At 43.3% G+C, this 23,947-nt stretch overlaps 2 protein-coding genes across 5 annotated transcripts in view; one reads left to right on the top strand and one right to left on the bottom strand.

The window, feature by feature from the left end:
- The window catches only part of ODR4 (odr-4 GPCR localization factor homolog), a 45,678-nt gene extending 42,456 nt beyond the window's left edge, over positions 1 to 3,222 (top strand). For all 3 annotated transcript variants that reach the window (XM_014520085.2, XM_006023876.3, XM_025204519.1), the window contains exons 13-14: positions 1,425 to 1,517; positions 3,121 to 3,222. In XM_014520085.2, the coding sequence (XP_014375571.1) occupies positions 1,425 to 1,517; positions 3,121 to 3,188 (161 nt within the window). In that variant the 3' untranslated portion in view covers positions 3,189 to 3,222. The remainder of the gene's footprint in view (positions 1 to 1,424; positions 1,518 to 3,120) is intronic.
- Positions 3,223 to 11,479: 8,257 nt separating this feature from the next.
- The window catches only part of PDC (phosducin), a 30,010-nt gene continuing 17,542 nt past the window's right edge, over positions 11,480 to 23,947 (bottom strand). Inside the window, exons 3-5 of one of the 2 annotated variants that reach the window (XM_006023875.2) lie at positions 16,454 to 16,522; positions 13,758 to 13,918; positions 11,480 to 12,734 (exon numbers count right to left, since the gene is read on the bottom strand). In XM_006023875.2, the coding sequence (XP_006023937.1) occupies positions 12,207 to 12,734; positions 13,758 to 13,918; positions 16,454 to 16,514 (750 nt within the window). In that variant the 5' untranslated portion in view covers positions 16,515 to 16,522 and the 3' untranslated portion in view covers positions 11,480 to 12,206. Of the gene's footprint in view, positions 12,735 to 13,757; positions 13,919 to 16,453; positions 17,311 to 23,947 lie in introns of those variants that run through there. The other variant, XM_025204513.1, reaches the window with a different exon arrangement.

The following is a 23,947-nucleotide window of genomic DNA, read 5'->3' as shown; positions in this document are numbered from 1 at the left end:
ACCCAAAAATGTGGCTTTCCTGTCTCTGCCCTCTTTCATTGGCTTCAGCCACTCAGTCTTACCAGAGCATCCTTACCATATCAGGATCTTCACAAACCCATTGACTGCTGCCATTTGCTTTCAAAACCTGGGGAGGAGGAGTTGGACTCTACTGGCCTTTTTATCTTTTGGTGTAGTATTAGAACACTTGGTTTATCTTGGAGGTGGGAAACTCAGGATTCGCTTCTGTGTTTGAGGCCCTTGAAACCACATCTTCTACCTCTCATGAGAGAGCTCTAACCACCAGGCTTAGGTTCATCTGGCTTGGGGCTGCTTTCCACCCACCCTGTTGAAAGCTGTGATACTAAGCAGGAAATAATTCAATAATCCTAGGCCCAAAGAGAACATAAAACTTTAGCCCTGTTGTTAGGGTATGCAACTGGGGAAGGGGAGACCAATGTTTCAGTCCCTTTTCCAGGGTGTTTGTGGGTTTTTTTTTTAATATGAAATAGTCATAAAATATATGATCCTTATAACAGGGACTGAAATCTTAGACTCCTCCCTGAAGAATGGCCTGAACCAATAGGTTAAAGTCATGCTCCTATACTTGCTCTGACTCCCTGACTCATACTTTTTATATGCAGTGGAATCATTTCAACATGAAGTATCGAATTCCCCTACTTTAGAGTGATGTATATTTTTGTGAGGAGCACTCCTCCGTGAGGTGCAAAAAAAGTTTGGATTTCCTCAGGGGGAGGAGATGAGCCTAGGTTTTCAACATCCTATCTGAGTGCCCTCATCAGTCACCTTTTGCATGTAAGGTTGGCAGTGCCACTAGCCTACTCTTTCTTCTGGTGACTGTTTTAAAAGGAAGGAATGGCACCCACTCCATTTTGGAGGGTGGATGGGGAGAGAATGGCATAAACTTTTAAGAAAGAGTAGCAGATTGTGAAAGGCAAGCAGGGGGCAAGCACCTTCCAATAGCACCTAAATTAGGGAGGGGCAGGAATAAGATGTACTTCTGCCTTCAGCATTTTCTTACCGACTAGCTTGGGCAGCTGTCTTTTGGATCCCATTCAGAGTCACCTATCTTAAATATGGGGAGAATCCTGACCACCTAACTCTGATACTAGGATTCCACTCTGGAGACTGGCATCCTCTGCCCATTTTGAAAATGAAACCTGGGCTTCTCATTTCGTTTGTTTTCAACGTTTTACAGCTTCTCTGAAGTCCCTAGGATTTTGCTGGTGCTGTATTTCTGTCAGTAGTATTACTATTACACTTATAATGAATTGGTTTGTCATGTTAGTAGTTGATCAAGAATTGTGTGCACCTTCAACTATTTGGGACTATTTTGATCATGAATATACGTATGTGTGTGTGTTTTAAAAATGGTTGAAGTAATGAACATGGTTCACTAAACTTTTTTCTTAACCTTTATTTAGTTGATATTAATCCAATTATGGACAACACGGATGATGCACAGCAGAAGAAGCTAGCAAAAGCAACAGTGTTGTTAAAACTTCAACAAAACTTGGGTATGTCACCTCTAGAAATCCTGTGAGATTAGGAAAATATTTTGCTTTTTCAGTATCATTTACTCCCACAATATCAGTAGTAACCACCTCGTAGGGAAGTAGCAAAAGAAAAATAATTTAGGATTTAAAACATAGGATTAGCAAATGGTGAAATAGATTTAGACTTATTCTTTGAGCTTAAATCGAATACCAGTCTGCTTGCAAAGAATGTTAGGGACTTTTGCCTTGTTTGTCTTGCTCATTAAGGCTTGATCCTACAAAATACTGACCCCACTGTTACTGATATAATAAATGACTTAAGCACATGCTTAACATTTAAACACCTGGTCCTGCTGACTGGAGTAGGAGCACTCGAATATTTAGCTTGTGTTTGAGGGCCAGCATACTCAGTACTGTATATGATTAAGTCCCAAGTGTGCAGCACAACAAAGAGGTTTTAATGATGAGCACAACAGCATAACAGTGGTAATTTTAAGTAGAACCTTTTTAATTTAATAGCCTTTAAAAATGTTTTCTCAGTTGCGAGTAACAGGTGCTTGGTGGTTCTGAAAAACAGTAGCCAGCAAACAGACAGGAGGACAAATCATCCTCAAAACAAATGATATAAGTAATCCTCTCTTCTTTTCTGGGAAGCCCCAGGTTTTTCCTGCTCTTTTCTAAGTTAAAGGCAGTTAGGAGGCTTGAGTCAAGGTGTTGAATAAGTGTATAAATTTAGAGTAAAAGGTGCATTAGCACCTGCTGCTAGCCAAATTGACATGTTACACTGCCAATGAATTCCAGCTTGTCTAGGTTACGTAGCAGCAGTAAAAAAAATCTGATGAAGAAAAGACCTTGTATGTGTAGGAGTATGTAACACTGACAGTCCTGGGGCAAACTTAGTAAAATGTTCTCTCTCCTAGAATCTTTATAGAAATCTTCTCTTTTAACTAAGACTTTTAGGGTCAACCCTGAGTTACACTCCTTATTTGAGTAATCAACTGAACAACTCTTACAGCAACTTTAAATCAACTTAAATATTAAATTTGTTTTATTTCTCATAATACATAGGTTTACTTTAACTGAAGAAGTAAAACAGCTATATTTTGGTTTTGTTTATAAATTTTTATTTGCGACAGCACTTCATTTTAATCGGTAGGAAGATGAGATCTCCAGGGTGATTTTTAAGTTCTACTACATCTGCTCCAAGTCCCTTTTGTATTAGAAAGATTTAGTTCATTTCTTGGAATTTAGGTTTATGTTTGTGCTGCTCCTTTACATGACATCATTTAATCTGAATTAGTTCCCTAATGTCAAGATAATAGTGTAGGTTTGGTGCATTAGGTTTTATGGGCCAGTACACCAAATAGGAGTTAATAAAAACACAGTCAATTGGATCTCTGAAAGACTTATTTCTTTATAAGTCGGTTGTATAATTGAATTCATGTTGCTATACAATATAGGCTGATATTTAAGCATTTTAGTGCTTGCCCAGCATTGCTTTCTCAGAAGAGCTGTTTTCACTGTTGTTTATTGTTCTCTCATTTTACTTTATTCCCACCCTATCTTCTGGTGACTTGTACTGTTGTCTTCACACACTGAAAATGTGTTTTCTTTATCATTTTAGGTGTGGTAATGGGGACTGTAATCGCAGTCATTGCAGTTGCCTTCTCTTTTAGCTACTTCAGTGACTAGACTCCAAGCAAAAGCAGAAGTCTGATCCTCATGGGAAAAAATTGACCAGTATTCATATCTATACAAAATAGAAACCTGTAGATTAAATATCAGTAATGTAATATGTTACCTAAAAATTACAAGTAACGTGTGTTGTAAATAGTAGTGATGCATGCAGCTGTCTTGTTTTAACATGCAAAATAGTGAAGGTGGGTCCAATTTCAAGGAAGTTAGAGCTCTGTATTGTTGATGGGGAAATTACCTATAAAATAGCTTCTTATCCAGAAAGAATGATCTTTTTAAAAGTAAATTTCCTTTTTTCTGAGTAGCTTCTATTAAAGATTATATATTAAGAGACTTTATCAAGGCTGGTAAAGATTAACATTTGCCTTATTTGAGGAACCTCATTTGGCAGGTCCTGGATTTGACACTAATATGTTAAATTGCTATTAGATTAAAAGGAGAGAAATCCTGGCCACCTCAGGTCAGAAAGATTGACTTGAATGGGCCAAGGGTTTGCTGAATATATATTCCCTGACTGTGGCTATGCAACTCATTGTTTAGCACACCTTGCAAATACACATGTAGAGTAATAGCCTTAAGATCCTGCTTTTAGATTAATCCAAACTGTACAGATTTCTTATTCAAGATGTATAGAGTCTAGAAAATAATAAAGCAGTTAAGTCTCTAAGCTGCATGCAGAAATACGTATGCATTCCTATTCATGTCTCATAAAAAATTAACTTAACTTTCCTATTGAAATATTCAGCTAATGTCATTCTGATTTGCCAAAAACACAAGCACAAGGTATTAATTGGTTATATAACATGAACAGTTATTTAATACATTTTAGAAGCTGATCAGTAATTAATATCTTAAGTTATGAATAAGAGAGGTCAACCTACCTTGTTTGCATGGTGAGATGCTCTTTAGGCATGTGTGGTAGGCAGAATCATTGTTTTCCCACCCAAAAAAAGATTGAAACAGAATTAGTGGGAGAGGTTGAAATTCAAATTCATCAGAGTTTCCATGGAGGCTAATATTACAACAATATTTAACATTCATATTTTCAGCTTCATTTGGTTTTGAAATGCTAAGGTACTAGACCTTACAGGGGAAGAATAGGAAAGTTTTGGGCTTGCAACAGAATGGAACGTTAAACTTGGAATAAAGTGTAACTATAAAAAGCTAAGGCTCTTCTGAATTTTGCTTTCTGGAAGAAATAAGCCCAGGAACAGTTAATTTTCTTTACTTGGAAGTCTTCAGTTATTTCTCACTGTGGATCAAAAAAAGCTAAACTGAAACTTTTTAAAAAGCAAAATGAAGTTATGCAAGTACTTCCTTCACTAAATTCTAGTGCAGTGGCTCTCCACTGGGGAGCCTACAGAAGTTCTGCAGGGGTGCTGTGATGCATCGCAGAAGCAGCAGACATGTTAAACTGCCTTGCATACTCCTGCTCCTCCTGCATTAGGAACCTAAGCCTAAAGCAAGCAGGAGCTGCCTTATGCTATGTAGTCATTCCTGGTTCAGCCCCCCCCGCCCCCCCCCATGCCTGTCCTGGAAACAGAGGTGTGCAGAACAGTTCTACCTACACATGTCTGGTCCTGGGAGAACAGTAGGTAGGGCTGGACTGGGAAAGACTACACAGCACAAGGGAGCTCTAGGCTAATCAGAGTCCTAATGTAGCACATGTGCCACAGGCTTTCCCAGACTGGCTGTGTTGCAAGTGCGTGGGGTGCTTTTATCTGGAGGCAATAGAATCTGGTTGAGAATCACTGAGGCAAGTTAAAGCAATGCCAACTGTGGTTCACAACTAGGTCACCGTCACATGTGAAAAAAAATGTGGGAGATGTCCCGACTCTGAACAGGTTGAGAACCACTGTTCTAGTGAAACATCAAATCTATTAAAGAAGTTGTTTCTAATTCCACCAAGTCAGCAATTTAACATTTGCTGGTTAAAACCTTATTAAGCAACTATGGTATGCTCCTTTATGACCCTTATGAATATGGCCCTTTTCTGCTCAGTGCTTTGTTTGAATGGACCTACCTGAAGGCAGGAGGAGGAAACAAAGCCTTTAGGCAGGAGTGGAAGGTAATCTTGCAGCAAATTTATTTTGCAAATAAGTCCAGTTTCATGGGGTCCATAGGCAAAATAGCCTATGACAAATGGATCTTTATGACCCATGATGGAGATGAATTCCCTATCCTTCTTTCAGCTGCCTTTTATTTCAAAAACTGCTCCTTACAGTCTGCTCTCTTCTCCTAAGAGAATGGTGGAAAGGAAGGAGCAAATCAGTTTCTCGCTGATAAATAATGGTTGTATGATTTTTCTCCCCCTCCCTCCCCCCCCCCATGTGATTATTAAGAGGAGCTCAAATTTGGATTTGATTGTCAAAGAGTTCTCTTCTCTCTCAGTACTGCCTCAGGTTAGGAAACCAATTTGGAATCCTAACCCCCACAGTTTATAAAAGAAGGGAACGGTTGCCTGAACATTTATTCACATAAGCACCCTAACTATGGCCTTTGATTTTCCCTCCATCAGAAATAAGTCTGAGTTTTCCAAAGCCTAGGTTTTGTTAAGAGAAACACGAATATGTATAAATGCATACATGCACATGCATAAATCCACATATGTGGTACTAGGCTTACATGCATAGGCTTAGGAGGAAAAAAAACTGTTGTACATTTGCCTGTATGTACTTATTTAAACCTAATGTAAACTGCATTCCTTAAGTACACACTGCTGTCAGTGTGGAGGTATTAGCAGCCTCAAAACGGACTGTTTTGAAGGTTTGAAAATAAGCAGTGCTGATCAATTTTGGGGCTGCTAATACCACAACACTGACAATAGCGTGCCCATTTGTTTCCCCTGTATATTCTTGTGCTCCCTTTGTTAATGTTTTGCAAACTTTAAGCCTATGCCATTATTATCTTGCACGATTGTGAAATGTCAGGCAAAGTTTTTGGTGATTTAATGATTCAACACTCCAGTTCTAAAACTGGTGAAGTATAAGGCTAGAAAGATTTGCATAAATATAGCACTTCTTGAGAAGTCTAGAAGTGTAAAACTTGACCCTGGGTGGTATTTGAGCCTTTCTCATAAGGTTTATTTGGTGGATAAGTCTTCTTGATGCCAAGAACTTAGTGTATTGTGTAACAGTGATAGTCACTCTAATCTGACTGTTAGCTATAGACTAAAATTAGATCTTAAAATTAGACCTTTGCGGCTGGGTCACAGCATCCATGAGAACCGCTGGCTCCTACTGGGGGCGGGGGTAGCAATGGGTATGTATGTGTGTGTGTGGGACAGGTAATTTCTTACTCAATAAATCATAAAGATCTATTTGTTAAATAGGAAGGGTGCTGACCCTATTCTCTTGCTGTCAAATGACGGATTATTTTTAATTGTACACATGATGGATTTATGGAAGGCTAACTCATCGGTTTAAAGGGTTGGGAGCTGATGGTGAGGAAGTAAAGTAGCCTAGGATGAGACATTTGGTCTAACACAAAAATAATACAGTTTCTTTTCTGAGTAATGGGGAGGGAAAATTAATACTTTGCTTATTTACAAATGATTGAAGCAAATTAAATAAAGTATTACAGGTTTGACTGTCATTCTCAGAAGAACCAAATTCTATAGGAAACAGTGGGTGGCAAAAGTGGTAGGACCTGGCTTGCCTGTCTGTAGGTCAACTATAATTCTCCCTGTTGAAGAATTAAATGTGGTCTGAGAATTGTAATGGTACAGAAGAGGGATTTTCCAGTGTTCTTGCATTAGTTTCATAGTTGCCATTTTAGTTATGATGCAAGATCTAGTTATCTTAAGAAAATAGAGAAACAAGCCTTTAAAGGAGAGAGAGATCCCAGGGCTGAAAATCAAGAAAACAAAAAATATAAAAGCTGCTTATTCTTGATTCTGTCTGTTCAGGTCCTAAGACGTTTGCTGTCTAGTCTTTTGCTATTAAGCAAACCTTTTATAGCAGTTTTAATTGACATTTAAGGACCCCTTTCATTTAATTTAAGATGTTTTTTAGATCAGATTTACATATTTCTAACCACTTCTATTCATTGATATGCTTGCCTTTTCCAATTAGATTTTCCAGTGTAAGGCTTCAGTGAGAGCTTTTGGAATTTCAAGATTCTGAAAATCTGGCCAGTTATTTAAATTAATGTAAGTTTTGGAAGCCTGGATCCATGTATTCATTTAATTATCTTTGTCTTTTACATACCAAGTGGTTGGTTTGACACATTTTTGTTTAAATATAGAGCGTTTGAATAATTGAATATTTTATGAGGGACTAAACATTGTTGTGTGTTGTAAATTGGGGAATAACTGTTAAGTTCAGTGAAATTACATCCATGTAACCTCATAACTAGGGACCTACCTAAATTGAGGAGGCAGGCAGCTGATTTTGTAGGCAGATTGCAGGGCTGGCTGCCATTTTTTCACAGGCTTATCTCAGTGGGGCCCTCCCGTGCCTGTAGCCAAGGGGCCTCAGCAGCTCTAACTCTCGCCGCTGATTGACTGAGAGGGCTGTCTGTCATGAGGCCCCAGCCCTCACTGCTGATTGGAGAAAGGTGGGACCACATGACAGGCAGCCCTCTCAGCCAATCAGCAGCAAAGGGCAGAGACTTCCACCATCTTTGCTCCTCCCCTTTGTGTACACAGTGCCCCCCACGCCTTCCTAGGCTGCATGGCCACACCCCAGCAGGGGGAGCCAGCATTTTATTTTTAGTAAGTATTTAAATTTGGGGTTTTTTGCAGACAATATCCAATTTAATGATTTAGCAGAAATTGTGAATTGAGTACTTTCCTATGCATAGCATGGACACATGTTTACATTGGTATAATTTGCCTTTTACACTGCTGTGAAACTGGAGTGGTCACATGATACAGAGCCCTATACTAGTGTAAATCACTGAACCTATGATGTAAAGCTACCTTGTAAAAGAACCAAACAAAACTGGTTCATCTGTCATACGTCCACAAGCTAGTTGAATATTTAAGCCGGTTGCTGTGGAACCTAGTGGTAAGGTACTATAAGGTACTACAGTCTGCTACCAGTCATTTCTTTGGCTCTGAAGTTGGGTGGAACAAAGTTGTATAAATTATACTGATGTAAATGCATCCGAATTTACAGTAGAAGCTACATTGGACCTCAACGCTCTTGTGTGGCATTGGATCTATAACTTTTCACTGATGCTTGTAGGGTGGGATAGCATTATTTTACCACTGCAAAAAACATGAAAGTTGTACTAGTCATAAATTACTGGCTCCCTTTTTGCCAATGTGCCCATAGGCAAAAAACACATCTTTTATTTCTCCTTTACCAAAAACCCATGCAAATGGAAAGATTCTCTTTGAGTTTAATTGGACTGAGATGCAAGCCATGGAGAGCAGAAAGTTTGTTTTATGGATTCATTAAATCTTTAACTTTGTTGTTCAGGAATCTTGTGTAGAACTATTTACAGCGTTTTGAGTCAACTCCTTCCTCTTGTTTAGTCTTTCCTGCAAAGTTGTGTATGAATATCATGATCAAAGCTCTCATTTCTAACTTTGATTATTCACAAGCTACTTCTGTTGAGAGCTGGCGCCAAACGGATGTTTCATTTTAAAAATTATGGGTTATGAAATTCTTAGGGAACTCCTGCTTAAGCATGCTTCATCTGCCTATAAAGCTGGCATATGATTATTTCTTTCTAAATATACCGTGCATGCATGCGTGCGTGCACATGCGTGCGTGTGTGCACGCACCCTACAAGGAGGAGCTGAGAGCTGCTTCATCAGGAATAATAACTTTTCCCTACTTCACTCTTAAATTCTGCCTTCTCCACAGCAGAGTTGTCTATTTCCAGCTCTCTGCCCAAGGTGGTAATAATTCATCTTATGGTATAACAAGACTGCATTAGCTGATAATCATTGTAATAATTTACCTATTTGTCTACTCATTCGGGTTGTAGCTTACTTAACAAATGATATACTGATCAGAATGGACATGCATCAGATCAGCTGTAATTACTGATTAGGGATAGAAGCGCAACAGAGACAAATCTTTAAGAGGGGAAAGGGGCTGCTCCAGAGAAGCATGATGATAGCTGAATTATTCTGCTAGGCATTGCACTGAAGGATTTGATTAATGTAATATAACAGCATATCTACACTTAGGAATTTGATACCATAAGAATATAAGCACTTTTAGCTGTATGTTATTCAACTTGTAGGTGGAACCAAGATGTCAGTCATTATGTAACATGAAATACTTTTCAGTTAGGGCTTGGATTTATAAAGGAATGCAAGTTATTGGTTGGAAAGCTGGGAAGACCTCACTTGTTTTATATAATTTATTTTACATTGCTCTTGAGTGTTGCAAACTTACATAATTAGTTAATGCTTTCACTATTAAGTTTCCATGTTTTAAAATGAAGACTCTCTGATGGTTATGTTACTTTTTTCTAATTGTAAAGCAGAAGTCTATTAGTGCTTTGTGGTAACTATGAAGAACAGCAGAAACTTCTGAGTGAATAGAAATCTTTTCATCATGTAAATTCATTGGGAAGCATTTGCCACTTTCAACTGAGATAGAAAATGCTTAGATGTCTGCAAGTTAGGGCAAAAATATATATGGGAACAGTCACAAAGGAAAGCTTCATGCTGGAGGACTAAGGCCTCAACATGCAGAACTGTCACAGACACTAATAGGATTTCAGTCCATGAAATGTCTGAACAGAAAGCAAGATTTACTAGAGTAGTTGGATACAGTGAATAAAATGCAAAGCTGAAAAAACAGCATTAGTGATGAACAGTAAGTAGGTTGCTAAATAGTCTTAAAGTTTCAATAGCCCCAGATGTTCAGTAAAACAGGTACAAGTGTAGAATATATTTGATTTTTATTTGGTAATCGCACCTATCAGCGTCCAGGCTTGTCAAGGCATGAAACAAACCCCTGGAATGCTAGAAAAGATCAACATGTGGAACACCTACTTTATGTACTGGGCAGTTATTGACTTTCCTGGTTTTAACTATAGAACTTTTTTTTGCAGTGCTCCCTTAATGAGTGTGTCAGAAAAGGTCTTTCAAAGCTCTTGCTTTATGTGTTCCCTCATTTACAGTGTTAGGTCTCTGCAATTTTTCTTTTAAATAAAGTTTTAAATTTTCAGCTTGAACATTTTTCTGATGATTTTTTAGGTATTCTTTAAATGGGCTGTAAAGTTACATTTTATGAATGACTCCTGTTTCTTTTTTAACCTTTATTCATATTCATTACATAAACACAAAAATACTAGTTCAGTAATACGCAGATACTTTAAAGAAACAGCTTAAATGTTCACAATTTGGTAAAACATCACACCAGAAAGTAGCTGATAAAATCTGCATTAACAAAAGTTCAGTGGCTGTATTATTTTCTTAGAAGAGAACTTTTTTCAGCAATGTGCGGACTTCCCACTTTCACAATTATTAAAGATAAATATAGAACACTGTGTGCTGGATGCTTTTGACATACTGGAGAGAGGATCTGGTTCTGTTCCTACTAAAATCTGATACTATGCTCTCTGTCTTTAATGGGCAAAAATTGGGCCTTTAAACCATCTAATTTTGCTGTTACTATAGATTGCATAGAAACAAGTATATATAGAACTGACTGGTGTTTTTAACACAGTTCACGTGGGAAACAAATCTTACATAATAAGCGCACACAGCCTTCTCTAACTCAGGTGGATCCTGCTGCAGTCAATTGCAATACATTGAAGAGAAATGAAAGATAGTAAAAACTAGTTCCCTAATTCAGGGGTTTTCAAGCTTTTTAAATAAGTGTACCCCTTCTGACTTGGTTTCAACTCCTATACTCCCTTATATTTTTTTTCTTGTTTTTAACGGGTGGGGGGCAGATTGAGGCCCCCACAGTGAGGAAGGGAGTGGGGCTGGGGTAGGTGCTGCACAGCTGGGGCAGGGAGGGCACAGGATAGAGCCATGGGCAGCTCATCTGGGGGGCACAGGGGGAAGCGGCTGCTGCATGCCCCCCCAGAAGGGCATGGGAGGGCACATACTCTCGCATCTGTGCGCAGGGTGGGCTGGGGTTACAGCACTGCCGGGTTCTCCTGGCGGGGTTGTGCTGCGCTCATGGCAGGCAGTGGCAGCACTGGGAGTGGGGCTATGGGGGGCGCTGCAGCCACTCCAGAATTTGCCACAGCCCCCTAACCCCCCTCCCAGTGCTGCTGCCACCAGCCAGCCCAAGTGCAGTGTGGCCCAACCCCCTCCCCCTGGGAAGAGCCCAGCACAGCCCCGGCCCACAGTGGCAGCCTGTGCAGATCTAGGGGCACATACCCTCCCAGGGGTGTGCGTAGAGGCAGCGCTGGGAGGGAGGGGTGAATGGGAGGGCCTCGTACATGGTGGCCGCCACTGCCACCACCACTCACTGACCCACACTGCTGCCACTGTCATTACCACTCACTACCACTGCTAAACCCGCACCGCTTTTCACCACAGGCTGCTGATGGGCCTTGCACCTGGCCAATCACGCGCTACCCATCAGCAGCCCATGGAGCTGCATGTGTGACCGGCCGTGGGAAAGCGGCGCAGGCACAGTGGCAGCACAGAGCAGTGGGTGGTGACAACAGCAGCAGCCACTGCATGTGAGCCCCCCAGTCTGGCTGTCCACCCTGCGCCTATGCGGCCCACAGTGGGGGACCACTGCCCTCACCACCCCTGGCCCTGCTCCTGGGAGCAGGAATAGGAGTACACTCCCTCCCCCCACCCCGGCCATTCAAACCCTCGCTGCTGTCCAGGAAGGGGTGGAGGAAAGGAAGCTGAGGTGGTGGGGAGGTGCTGCTGTGTGGGGCCAGTGGCACCTGGCATGCTCCTCCCTCTCTCCTTGCCCCTCCCGTAGGTAAGAGGCAAGCTGTGGGAACACACTGGAGGAGATGCCACCGCCATGCCCCGTGGCACACTCCATCCCCACCTGCCTGCACGTACCCCCTACGGCCTTTCTAAGTATCCCTGGAGGTAGGCATACCCCCGGTTGACAACCCCTACCCTAATTATTCAATATCTTGTTCATCCATGTTGCCATTTTCAAGTGCTGGGAGTTCCCTTTCAGGAAGCAGCCCATACTCATTTAAGAAGGACTCCACATCCACAGCAAAAAAATCCTCACTGAAGTGTTCAGTAACACTAATAAAATTGCTCAAAAGCTCCCCACCCTTGTAGACAAGCAGTGTTGGGAGCACATCACTTGAGAAGCGGTCTCCAGCTCCCGTATTAGAAGCCCTTATGCTACAGAACCTCACTGATGCATATTCTGTTGCAAGGCAGCTTAAGCTGTTGTTCAGTGCCTCACAGCCCTTGATGTCATCTTCATAAATGTGAACAATAACTGTGGTGGTTTTTCGTTCCTTCTCAATGACTTCCAGGAATTCCTCTCCGTTTTGCAGTTCACACAGGTAACCGTATTTGGGCCCAAAGCTGAGCCTCTGATGCATATCCTGCATGCATCGTTTGCGATATTTTTGTAGGCAGCTTTCATCTTCTTTCTCTTCTTGCATTAGCTCATATTCCTGCATACTCATCTGTAAACATTGAGAGAGTAGCATATTACAGAGCGGTCCTTTATCTACTGAACCACAAAGGGGACAAGATATTAACCATGGATCTTTACATAAAAAGACACTTAGGTGGAAGAATAATAGCTGACAACTGCCATCTTGGAAAGACAGGAATGAAACTTTTGAATGGGATCCCTATTTTTTCCCCCTTGTGCAGACAAATAAATGGTAGTGAAGACCATCGACATACCTTTATAATAAGAATATGGTCAAATTGTGGCCTTACTAAAGTTAATGGGAATTTTGTCAGTAATGTCAATTAGGTCCAAGCTCTGCCCCATCTTTTTCTATTTGTTGGATGAAATCCCTAACCACTGTAACGCATATGGTCTCAGAGGCATATTGAAATGAAGGCGATCTGAGGCAGCTAGATACCATAAGAATCATCTCAACGTTCTTGGCAAAATCTGTCATTAGGGATCGAGTCCTCAACACTGGTCAATGGTTGATTTAAGCTCTCACCTTTAAGTGAGGTATCTGTGTATGATAGCTGCACAACTGCTTCCTGTAAAGAAGCCAATTGCTCGTAAAGGTATGCATTTGGGTAAGATGCTTCCATCCTTATTCTAGATAGTTACTTCCTTACTCTGTATGTAGTCTCATTTTCCTCTGTGGAACTACTTGCACGAAGATAAATACTATGCAGTTTAAGGGCAGCATAGTCTTTTCCTTTTTTTATTACTTCATATTACATTTACAATAGGTTACATTTCTATAACTGATGCTAATATGAACCACATATTCTAACGTTTGATGTACTTCCAAAACCTGAGCTAATTTTTACAGTACCATTTAGGTAATTTTTGGCCCAGCTTGATAAATTGGGGAAGGGAAGGAGAAGAGAGATTAAATTACTTTGTGCAAAATGTTAAAATTGAGACTGGTGCAAATTACAGTCAGGATTTTTTGGCTTACCTCCTTAATTGGTTTCTTGTTTTTAGAACAGCTAATTTGTTCAGGTTGTCCCTCCCCTCCTCTCGCTCTTACCTTACGGCTGAATCTGTCTCTGGTGTCTTTATCTTCTTTACTGGAAGACCTATGCGGTGAAGACAGTTGTCTGAGAATTTCCTTCTTGCTCAGAGCTGAAGGGTCTGTGTCTTCACTTTCTAATTTAAACTTTCTCCAGTCATTGATCACCCCTTTGGGCCCTAAGAAAGATATTTGATCTTATTTGATTTTATTTTTAATTTTCTAAAAAGCATGATGTTTTTAAATATAGAGCACATTTAAAGATTTTTACATGCACTGTAAAACAAGGAGTACTGTGGGGTTTTTAGCTTATATCTGTGTCTTTGAAATATAATTCAGGACATGTGCTGACATTTTTAACTGAAAGCAAGTCATACTCTAGCATTGGCTAATAAAACATTTTTTATTTTTTTTTTACAAACTCTTGAAAATTGTTCTCGTTCAAAATCTCACTGAAGTTTTTCAAAAGTGAAATCTCAGCCTTCTGGAAAAACCCCCTGAATAGATGAAAACATCTGAAATTTTCAGAAGGTCACTTGAATTTCAAGTCTCTTAAATACTTAAAACATGTCAAGCATGTCAATTCTGCCACTGAGATGCAAAATTTCCCATTGTTGGAAATGTTGCAACTCCCTGTAATAGTGATTTGATGAGGATTATCTTTATAATCTTTGAAAGTAAAAGCTCTAAATATGGGTTTTAAAGAGCCAGTGCTATAAAGAGAGGTACGTGTTACGCAACAAGGTGGGAAAAATCAAGGCTAAGAATTTCCTAAAAGAGGCCAAAATTGGGAGCTTGAACACCATATTCACTCAAATGCCATATCCACCTTTCCCCCCACAAAAAATCAGTCCTCTGAAATTGAAGCCTGTGTCTTAAGCAGGAAATCTGATTTCTGTGCTAGGATGAAAACATATAGGTACTGTAATAACTGCCTGGGACTCTGCTTCTTTCCCAGCCATGGAGGAAGGGCAGAATGCACCCTTCAGCATCAAAGCTGCAGGTTTAACCCTCTCAGTCAGAAGTTGCTGCCAATTTAGGACAGCTATGAGAGGGTTAAATCTTTATCTTTAATCTGAGCAGCAATGCTGAGCTGAGCAGTGATGCTGAAAATTGTCCAATCAGGACTCATCCACAACTCTGAAAAAAAATCTTTTTTCTTCATTTTGCCTTCCCTGAACAAGATGGACGTCTCTTTTTTTCCCCACAAGGTAGGGGGCCAGGGATCTGGTTATGGCATGTGAGAAAATACGGTAACTCTCCTGAATTCAAGAACCTTAAAGCAGGGGTGCTCAACCTCCAGCCTGTGGGGCTTCCTACGAGTGGGGAAATTTGGTGGCAGGGGAGCAGTGGTAATTAATACCACCACCCTGCCCCTTGCCAAATTCCCAAGGCATGCACAATGGGTTGGAGCCAGACCATGCCCCCTCCCCAGCATGGCCACATTGGGGCTAGGCCACACTCCTTTTTCCCTGTATGGCTGGATGAGGGCTGGGCTATGCCCTCCTCCTCTTGGATGAGGCCACTGTGCAGCTTAATTGGAGGTGGGCTGCCCGTGTTCCCCTCTGCATAGCCAGATTGGGCCTTGCTGTGCCTGCCCCAGGTGCTGGACCACTGGCTTATAAGTATCCTGAAATTATGAATATCTTCAGAGCTGCTGGGTACTCCACAGTTTAGAATTCAGGGCACTTATTTGGAAGTCTAATAATGAATCTAATATCTCTGTTTTAGTGCCTTTTTAAAAACCTCTAGCAATAGGTCCAGACTGTGGATTTAGAAAGGAATCCTCGGAAGATGCATTGCTACAATGGAGTAGACTAAGGCTGCCCAACTTCTAAGCAGCCAGAGGCTGCTCACCGTGTGGGCCTTCCATTCCCATGCAGGTTACATGGACTCCCTTGGTACACACCACAGAGCAACTCCCTCATTATGGCTCCCTTCCCATCCCTGGTATGTAGGCTTACCAGGCCATGCTGCCTAGATCCCAGAGGCAGGGACAGGAAGTAGAAGCTGGAGGGGAGAAGGGGAACCTGGAGCACCCAGCAGCAGTGGAGGAAATGGTGGTTGTGTGGGACTCACAGGCTGCTAGTTAATCACTCCCAATCCCCATGCATAGGATGACCATACATCCCGGTTTGGCTGGGACAGTCCTAGATTTTGGAGGCTGGTCCAGGCTGGCTGGTGAATATACAAATGAGTGACCTGGGTGTGGGGTGGGGAGGTGAAGCAGCATGAGCTGTGAAATAGAAAGTCCTAGCAGGCAGCTAAATTGCCTGAAAATAAATTAGCTTGATTAGTGGAATGGCCATTAAAAAGGGGAGATGATTGTTAACACCTGTGAAGTAAAGAACAATGGGTTATTAATGGGCCATTGACTCCCTGAGCTGCCTGAACATCAGAACTGCAAGAGGCCACCCTGCCCCTGCTTCTGCCTGCAGAAATGCTGCTGACTTGAGAGGTGTGTGGGCAGTGCCCCAGATTTCACATTGTCCCAGGTGGTCACCCTATGCATACAGTATGCAGGCTACAAGTAGGGCAGCCCTAGACTAGACTATTAGTAGGGCACAAGTAAAATATAAAGGGGCTTCAGTAGTGCAGAGATAATAGCTATTTAGAGCATCTATTTATTTGCTCTCCAGCAGGGAGTATGATTGGCCCTCTCTATATCTATTTTAAATGTTGAGCTAAACTGACCCAAAGCATGGTTTCCTTACCTGTATGCATAGCCTGCCCTTCAAAATCTTCTTCAAAACTGGCATTTGAGTTCTCCTCCATTACTGTGACTGCAGGTTCAACAAAGGAAATAATTAATAACATGACAGCTAAGTGGCTGATTTTACTGTTGGATATAGCACAAAATGTCATTTCCTGCTGCTGCTAGGTACCAGTGTAATCTGTTATTAAAGCTTATGCAATCATAATTATAGTTCTTCTGTTCACCTCATAAAAAGCAGTTAGGACAGTGATTAGTCTGTACTAGTAAAAGTGTCTGAATCAAGGCTTATTGCATGCACACAAACTTTTTTTTTCCCCACCCTAAGTATTATCTCTTCCAAGTCATCAAGCAACTTAAGCAATCTAGTGAAAAAAAAACCAGCTAGTAGAATCTTTAAGAATAATAATATTCGTGGCAAACTTCTCCCCGTGCCCTATATTTTTAAACATGTAATCCAAATTTTTACAAATTTATTTGTTCTTAAGTATTCACCAAATAGCTCATATGCAATACAGTCTTTATTCTGCATCATCAAAATTCATTAGAGATATCTAAGTCAAAACTTTACGCTCTTTGGGTGCATCCACATGAGCACGTATGTACGTCTTGCAGCATCTTAAAGCCCTTTGAGACGCTGCAAGATGCACGTGAAGGAATGAGAAAATGTTTCCCCTAAATGCAAAATTAGACCCCTGGATATCCAGGGGTCAAAAGAAACTGCAGTGGAAAAAAGCAAGGCAGGATACAGTCCGGGACCATGCCTTGAGGCAACTGGAGGCTCGGTCCTCCACAGAGACACTCTGGTAGCCTGCCACAGTGTCTCTGTGGTTGGCCCTTTCCTCAGTGCTGTAGCACCCTGCCTGCAGAGACCTGGATCTGGGCTCTGTGCCAGGTAAGTAGGGGGTGGGGGTAGCTGCAGGAGTGAGGGGGACTACTGAATGTGTGTGGAACCAAGGAGGGGCAGCTCAGGAGGGGTGGGTCCGCCAGTCCCCCCCCACAACATGGCTCCAGCCCTCCCCCCAACTTGCCCTGCAGCCGTGTGCAGCCCCCCACTCACCTTCCTGTTTGGCTGCAGTCTCCTTGCTCAGCTCCAGCCCCCCTGCTTGGCCCGTGGCCAGCTTGCTCACCCCCCACCCAGCTCCAGCCCCACCCATGTGCTCCCCACCTGTCTGAAGCTCCCCCCATGCGCTCCCTGCCTGGCTGCAGCCTCCTTGTTCACCCCCTGCCCAGCTCCAACCCCTACCCCCCCAGCTTACCAGCAACAGCAACCTCGCTCTTGGCCTTGTGGCACAGCACCTCTGCATGGCGGGGGGCAGCACAACTCAGCCCCAGCTGCCAGGTGTCCACTGGCAACTATGCCACAGCGTGCCGCTGCAGCCTGGCATGATATGGAGCCATGTGCTTTTGGGCAGCTCCAGGCTGTCATCCGGGGCTGCGTGCCACTCGTGGGGACTGCTGGCCACATCGGCTCAGGTCCTGTGTGCACAGGTGTGGCTCAGCTGGATGGCACAGGGCTCATGCATGCAGAACCTGGGCTGGTGTGGCCGGTGGTCTCCACAAGGGGTGCATAGCCTTAGATAACAGTCCAGAGCTCCCTGGAAGCACAGGGTCCCACGTTGCACTGGGCCACAGCAGCATGCTGTGGCAGAGGCTGCGTGGATACCTGGCAGCTACAACCAAGCCGGGCTGCCCCTTCCATGTAGCGGGGCTGTGCTATGAGGCCAAGAGCATGGCTGCTGTTCCTGGTAAGCTGCGGGGGGGGGGTGCATAGCCTTAGATAACAGTCCAGAGCTCCCTGGAAGCACAGGGTCCCACGTTGCACTGGGCCACAGCAGCATGCTGTGGCAGAGGCTGCGTGGATACCTGGCAGCTACAACCAAGCCGGGCTGCCCCTTCCATGTAGCGGGGCTGTGCTATGAGGCCAAGAGCATGGCTGCTGTTCCTGGTAAGCTGCGGGGGGGGTTGGGTTGGGGCTGTAGCTGAGCAGGGAGGCAAGCAGGGGCTGCACCTGGTTGTGAGGCAAGTCAGGGGGCTGGAGCCATCCAGGGGGTGGCCAGCAGGCCTACCCCTCCTGAGCTGCCCTTCTTGGCCCCCACACCTTCAGTAGTCCTCCCTGCTCTTCCAGCTCCCCCCACCCCCTACTTACCTGGCATAGCCCAGGTCCCAGTCGCTGTGACCCCTGTGGGGTGGCAGTCCATGAGGTGTGCAGGAGGGCTGCACCCTGCAGGGGACAGGGGACCCACACCTCCTGAGCAGCACCCCCTCATAGCCCCCTTCACACCCACACTCCCCCCACAATCCACCCACAAACCCCACACACCCAAAACACCCCCAGAAAACCCTCACCTACATTCCTGGCCCTGTGTGGCAGGAGTGAGGGGAATGGGGCAGAGGGTAAGTTGTGGGTTGAGAGTGAGGGTCAAGGGAAGGGGTAGAGCAGTGGCATATCACTGCTGCTCAATGCTGTACATCCTGGTGAGTGAAAGAGGTACAGGCAGCTCTGATTGTTCTGTGACTGACAGAGAAGCCCAAAGTCAATGCCAAACTGCATAGATAATTAGAATTTATTTGATGATGATGATGGAAGCACTGGTAAGCTTCCAAGTTGCTTTACAATTGTAAATATATCAATAAAACATTGCCGAACTGATCTGTCTGTCTGTCTGTCTCTTTCTGTGTGCATGTGTGTGTGTGGTGGTCTTTTGTTTTAATTGTGGAGGAACATGGATTTTGCAGTATTTTAAAGAGTGAATTTGGGATATTTTCCAGAAATGTTGCAGGCTTTAAATAGGGAACACCAGAATTCCTGCTAGGGAGTCAAGTGGCAAGACGCAGACAGAAGAGCCTGCGCAGGGCTGTCACCTGGGACCCAGCTGGAAGTGACTGACCTCCTGGCCACTTGGGGCCAGGAGGACATGCTTTGTCAGTTCAAAGCAGGCCACTACATGGGAACATCTTCTGGGTGATAGCTGTCCAGATGGCTGGGCAAGGGCACACATGGCTGTAGTGCTGCACAAAGGCAACTGTGCAGCCACAGCCCACTGGCAGCTGGCCCAGAGAGGCAGGAGCCTCTACTGGCTGTGCAGTCTCCACCCAGGTCTGGCAGGTGTGCGGCCTTGGGGCTACATGCTGTTGCAGGTGGCAGAAGGTCACAGCCAGGCAGCAGCCCCCACTGCCAGACTGCTGCAGTGGGTAGAGTGTGCAGGGAACTCTCACCACCCCTTGTGCTTCAGCAGTCCAGCTGGCACAAGGGGTGGTGTCCCTAGAAACCAATTGGCCGGTCCCCAGAAGCTCTTGAGAGCAAGTAGCCCTGAGCTAGTTGCCAGGGCAGCTTTTTATACTGCTGGGGCCAGCACAGGTGCTAGCCCTGGGCTCTAGCTTCCCCTGGCTGCAGATCTGGGAGAAGCCAGGCAGGGTTATTTTGCCCAAAGTGGCAGAATTTGCCCCACACCAAAGTGCATGTCCGGGCACATGCGCTGAGGCAAAAAGCCCCGGCTCAAATTTGCACTGCTTCTATTTGAGCTGCTGCAAGCGCACGTGTTTGTATGTGTGGACACACCCTTTGTGTTTATAGGCAAACCAGGTTTATAGGCAAACCTGGGCTAGATTCTCTAGCCTAGCTGATCCCCACTTGTAAAAATGGATTAGTGAGGAAAAGCAACTATCAACCACTTCCAAGGTCCCCTAGTTTGATGGCTGACTGAGCAGCAGGAAGGGAGGGTCTGTACTGTATATTAGAGAAGTCTCTTGGTCTAATCTGGCAAAAAGAAACCAGTGCTGCTCTTACCAGGTGCCTTTTCCTGTTAATGTCCCATGCATTAGAGCTTTTAGGATTCATGTGAGAGAACAATGTTGCCTCATTATTACAGACACAGTTCTGAAACAAGCTAAGCTGTCAGAGTTACAAAGCATTTGGATCAGATTGGAGCATTGACCCCAAACTGAACTAGTTTTGGCTTTCAGATGGGCATAATAACTTTCATTTCTTGTGAGTTAAAGTAATTTCCATAGGCAAGAAACTGAGAGAAATGAACATGCCTTTTAATCTAGTCTAATTTTACCTTTTGTTTTTGTTGCTGCTAAGATTGCACTGCACAGTCATCTTTAAATTATAGTGCTAGTTTTTTGCTAGTTAACGGCCAAAAGCTCATGGGGTTAAAAGCTGATGGAAGGTAAGATATGAATGTTTTTCATTTTGGACCAAGTTTGGTAGGAAATTCAACTTTAAATTTTTTCCTCCTTCAGTGTTTCCATAACAACTCTAAGTTTCTCATGATTGAGTAGTCAAATTAAATAGTTTTTGAGTAGGACATTAGTAGATAAGCTAATGCCTGTGCCTGTGTTCAAAGTGAAGATAGTTAACAAATGTGGTGGTAAAATGTTCTAGGCAAATATTTTTTGATGCAAATAGTGAATTGTCAATGGAGGCTGTGTTTTGAATCTGTCAAAGGGAAGCAAGCATATGATACTACATGAAATACTATGTTTAGTCCAGTAGTGTAATAAGTGGCAGGTGACTGGGTGAGTGATCACTTTCTAAGAGTGGCAGCCATCACCATTGCTGTTGACTCAGCTGCTGCAGATCTAACTGTTCCACCTCTGCTTGAGTCTACTATAGAACTACTCAGGTGCAAGTTACTGTGAACTTGATTCTATGGATTGTACCTACTAAATTTATTTGCCAGATTTGAGGCCTGCTATTTACCTATAGCATGTCCAAAGTAGCATATATGGTGCGAGTCATGGGGCAGGTGCCCATAGAACTCCATATAAATTAATCCCACATCCTGTTGCACACCACATAGTCATCCAAGTCTCCAGAAGAACAAAGTCTAGTGGATATGTCAGCGATATGACCACTGTGCAGATCCAATGGGCTGAAACCACACCTTAGAGAGAGAAAAGTGATAGGCACCCATAACTCCTTGCTGTAGCTTGTCTTAGTGTCTGGAAACAATTGCAATGACCTCTAAGATGGTAATTTGTGGGAATGCATCCTTTACTGCAGAAGGAAATAAGAGTTTAATTTTCTTTGATGTGGGTTTTGCTTTTCCAGAGTTTTTGACCAGAAGTGCACCTAAAGTATACATGAAAAATAAATGGTACAATTAAATGGTATTTCTGGCTATTGCAAATTTGAACCTGAAACAATTACCCAGAACTTAGGGGAGGTATTCTGAGTGGAAGATGATTTCATAACAGCATCTGCATCCATTTTAAAAAATATTTTATAGGTCTATTATACATAATGAATCCCAGAATATGTAACTGAATCATCACAGTACAGGAAGATACATTCCTTGGTTTCAAATGGTTTCATAAATATGGAGGTAAACATGGGACCACAAACCAGAGACTCCTGAAATCTGAACTTGGCTCTGCTATTGCCTCACTTTTATGAGATTGGAGCTAGTCACTTAAATCTTATTCCCCTTTTCCCATTTGAATAATGAAATTATTAATACTTGTGCATCTTAACTAGGTGGGTTGAGAACCTACCTATTTATTTAAGCAGTGTGTTAGAGCTGCTGGGAATGGATCAGTTTTTGAAAATCTGGGCACTTCATGTGGGCTTGTCTAAAAAGTTAGGCAAATAAGATGTATGCAATCCTTAAGAATATGAAACACCCCTTTATGTTGTCCTTTCAGTATTATGTGTATCAGGGCTGTCTAGTATCTTGAATGGCTTGGTGCCACACACCATATTGCTGTGAGTGGGTGCCCCTTTGCTGTGCCATACTAGGTCCCCAAGTGCCCTGAGTGCCCCAGTTGCAGGTTGCTTCAGCCCTGCAGGCTACACCACTCTGTCCCAAGGGCAGACATAGGAAGTTGAAACTAGAGGAGGGACAGGGAGCCAAGGGATCTGTGGCAGCAGCAGAAGAGGAATGGGTGGAGGGGAGCTTGGGGCCACAGCTTAACCGCTTGGGAGCCAGATGCAGCCTGTGAGTTGTCAGTTGAATAGACTTGATGTATATTATAAATATTAATGGACTAGGGACCCATTAGGAGGACAGCTGGCTTCAAACAAGTGGGCTGAAGCTATGCAGCTGATCATGAGCCAATGAAGGATTTCTTGTTTCAGACTCAAGGATGGAATAGAGTTATGTGTTGTGCTGTCAGTAGATGGAGTTTTGTTTTGGTCCCTGGGCTGTGTTTGGCATTGAGTCTCTGGGGAGCAGAAGTTCAAAATTATGGAAGAACAATGTTTTCTTAGGCTGCTCTTCATCCACTTTGTTCTTACCAGTGTTCAGGAAAATAGGACTGCTGTACATCTTGCAAGTAAACAACTTCCATTAAACAAAATGATGATTCTGTCACCTGATAATGAAGACTGACCTGCAAGGCCTGATTGTCAGCTGCCAGTCAGCGAGAACAGTTGTGATAACAATAGTAATAATTATAATAATAGGTAAGTGTCTGATTTCTCCCACCCTTATTTTTGTTGAATTGTATCTTTCCCTGCAAGGAGTTCCCTTCTTTGAGGATGCTTGTGTACTACTCATATGGGAAAATGTGGCAAAATAAGGCTGGAAGGGACCTCAGAAGATCATTGGGTCCAGCCCCCTGCACCAAGCAGGAAAGACAACTGGGGTCAGATGACCCCAGCCAGGTGACCGTCCAGTCTCTTGAAGATTTCCAGGGTAGGTGATTGCACCATCTCTGGAGCGATTGCACCACCTCTGGAGGGAGCTTATTCCACAGTCTGGACACCCTAGTTGTGAAGTATTTTTTCCTAATGTTGAGCCTGAAACAGTCTTCTAGGAGTCTGTGACAGTTACTCCTAGTTTTCCCCAAGGGTGCCCTGGTAAGCAGTTGTTTACTGAGCCCTTGATGTATGCCTCTGATGTAGCAGTAAGCTGCTACCAAGTCTCCTCAGCCTTCTTTTTTTCAGGCTGAAGAGTCCCAGATTCCCTAGCCTTTCCTCATATGGCTTGCCCCACAAGTCTCTGATTATACAGGTGGCCCTTCTCTGGACTCTGTCAAACGTTACCATGTCCTTGTTAAAATGCGGTGCCCAGAACTGGATGCAGTACTCCAGTTGCAGTCTCACTATTGCTGAGTATAGTAGGAGAATCACTTCTTTGATTTTCCTGGAGATGCATTGATTGATGCATGCCAGGGTATTGTTAGTCCTGCTGGCTACAGTGTCACACTGTTGGCTAATGTTCATACTGTGGTCTGTTATTCCCTCCAGATCCCTTTCAGCTGTAGTGCTGGTTAGGTTGGCATTTAAAAGCCGGTAGGTGTGCAGGGGATTGTTTGTCCCCAGGTGGAGCGCTTTACATTTCTCAATGTTGAACGTCATCTGGTTCTGGTCTACCCAGGCATCTTGTGAATCAGCATATACCCATGGTTCAAAATGGCAGCAGGGGTGCTTTAACTAAAACTCATTGAACAAGCTTTAGTTAAAGTACTTGTTCCACCATTCTGAAGTGTGGGGATGCTGGTGCATGAGATGTGGAAACTGCTGGAGGTGCGCTAATTAGCATGC

Source organism: Alligator sinensis, unplaced genomic scaffold (genome assembly GCF_000455745.1).
Source record: "Alligator sinensis unplaced genomic scaffold, ASM45574v1 scaffold468_1, whole genome shotgun sequence".
Lineage (NCBI taxonomy): Eukaryota > Metazoa > Chordata > Crocodylia > Alligatoridae > Alligator > Alligator sinensis.
This window is presented reverse-complemented; position numbering and strand designations above follow the sequence as displayed.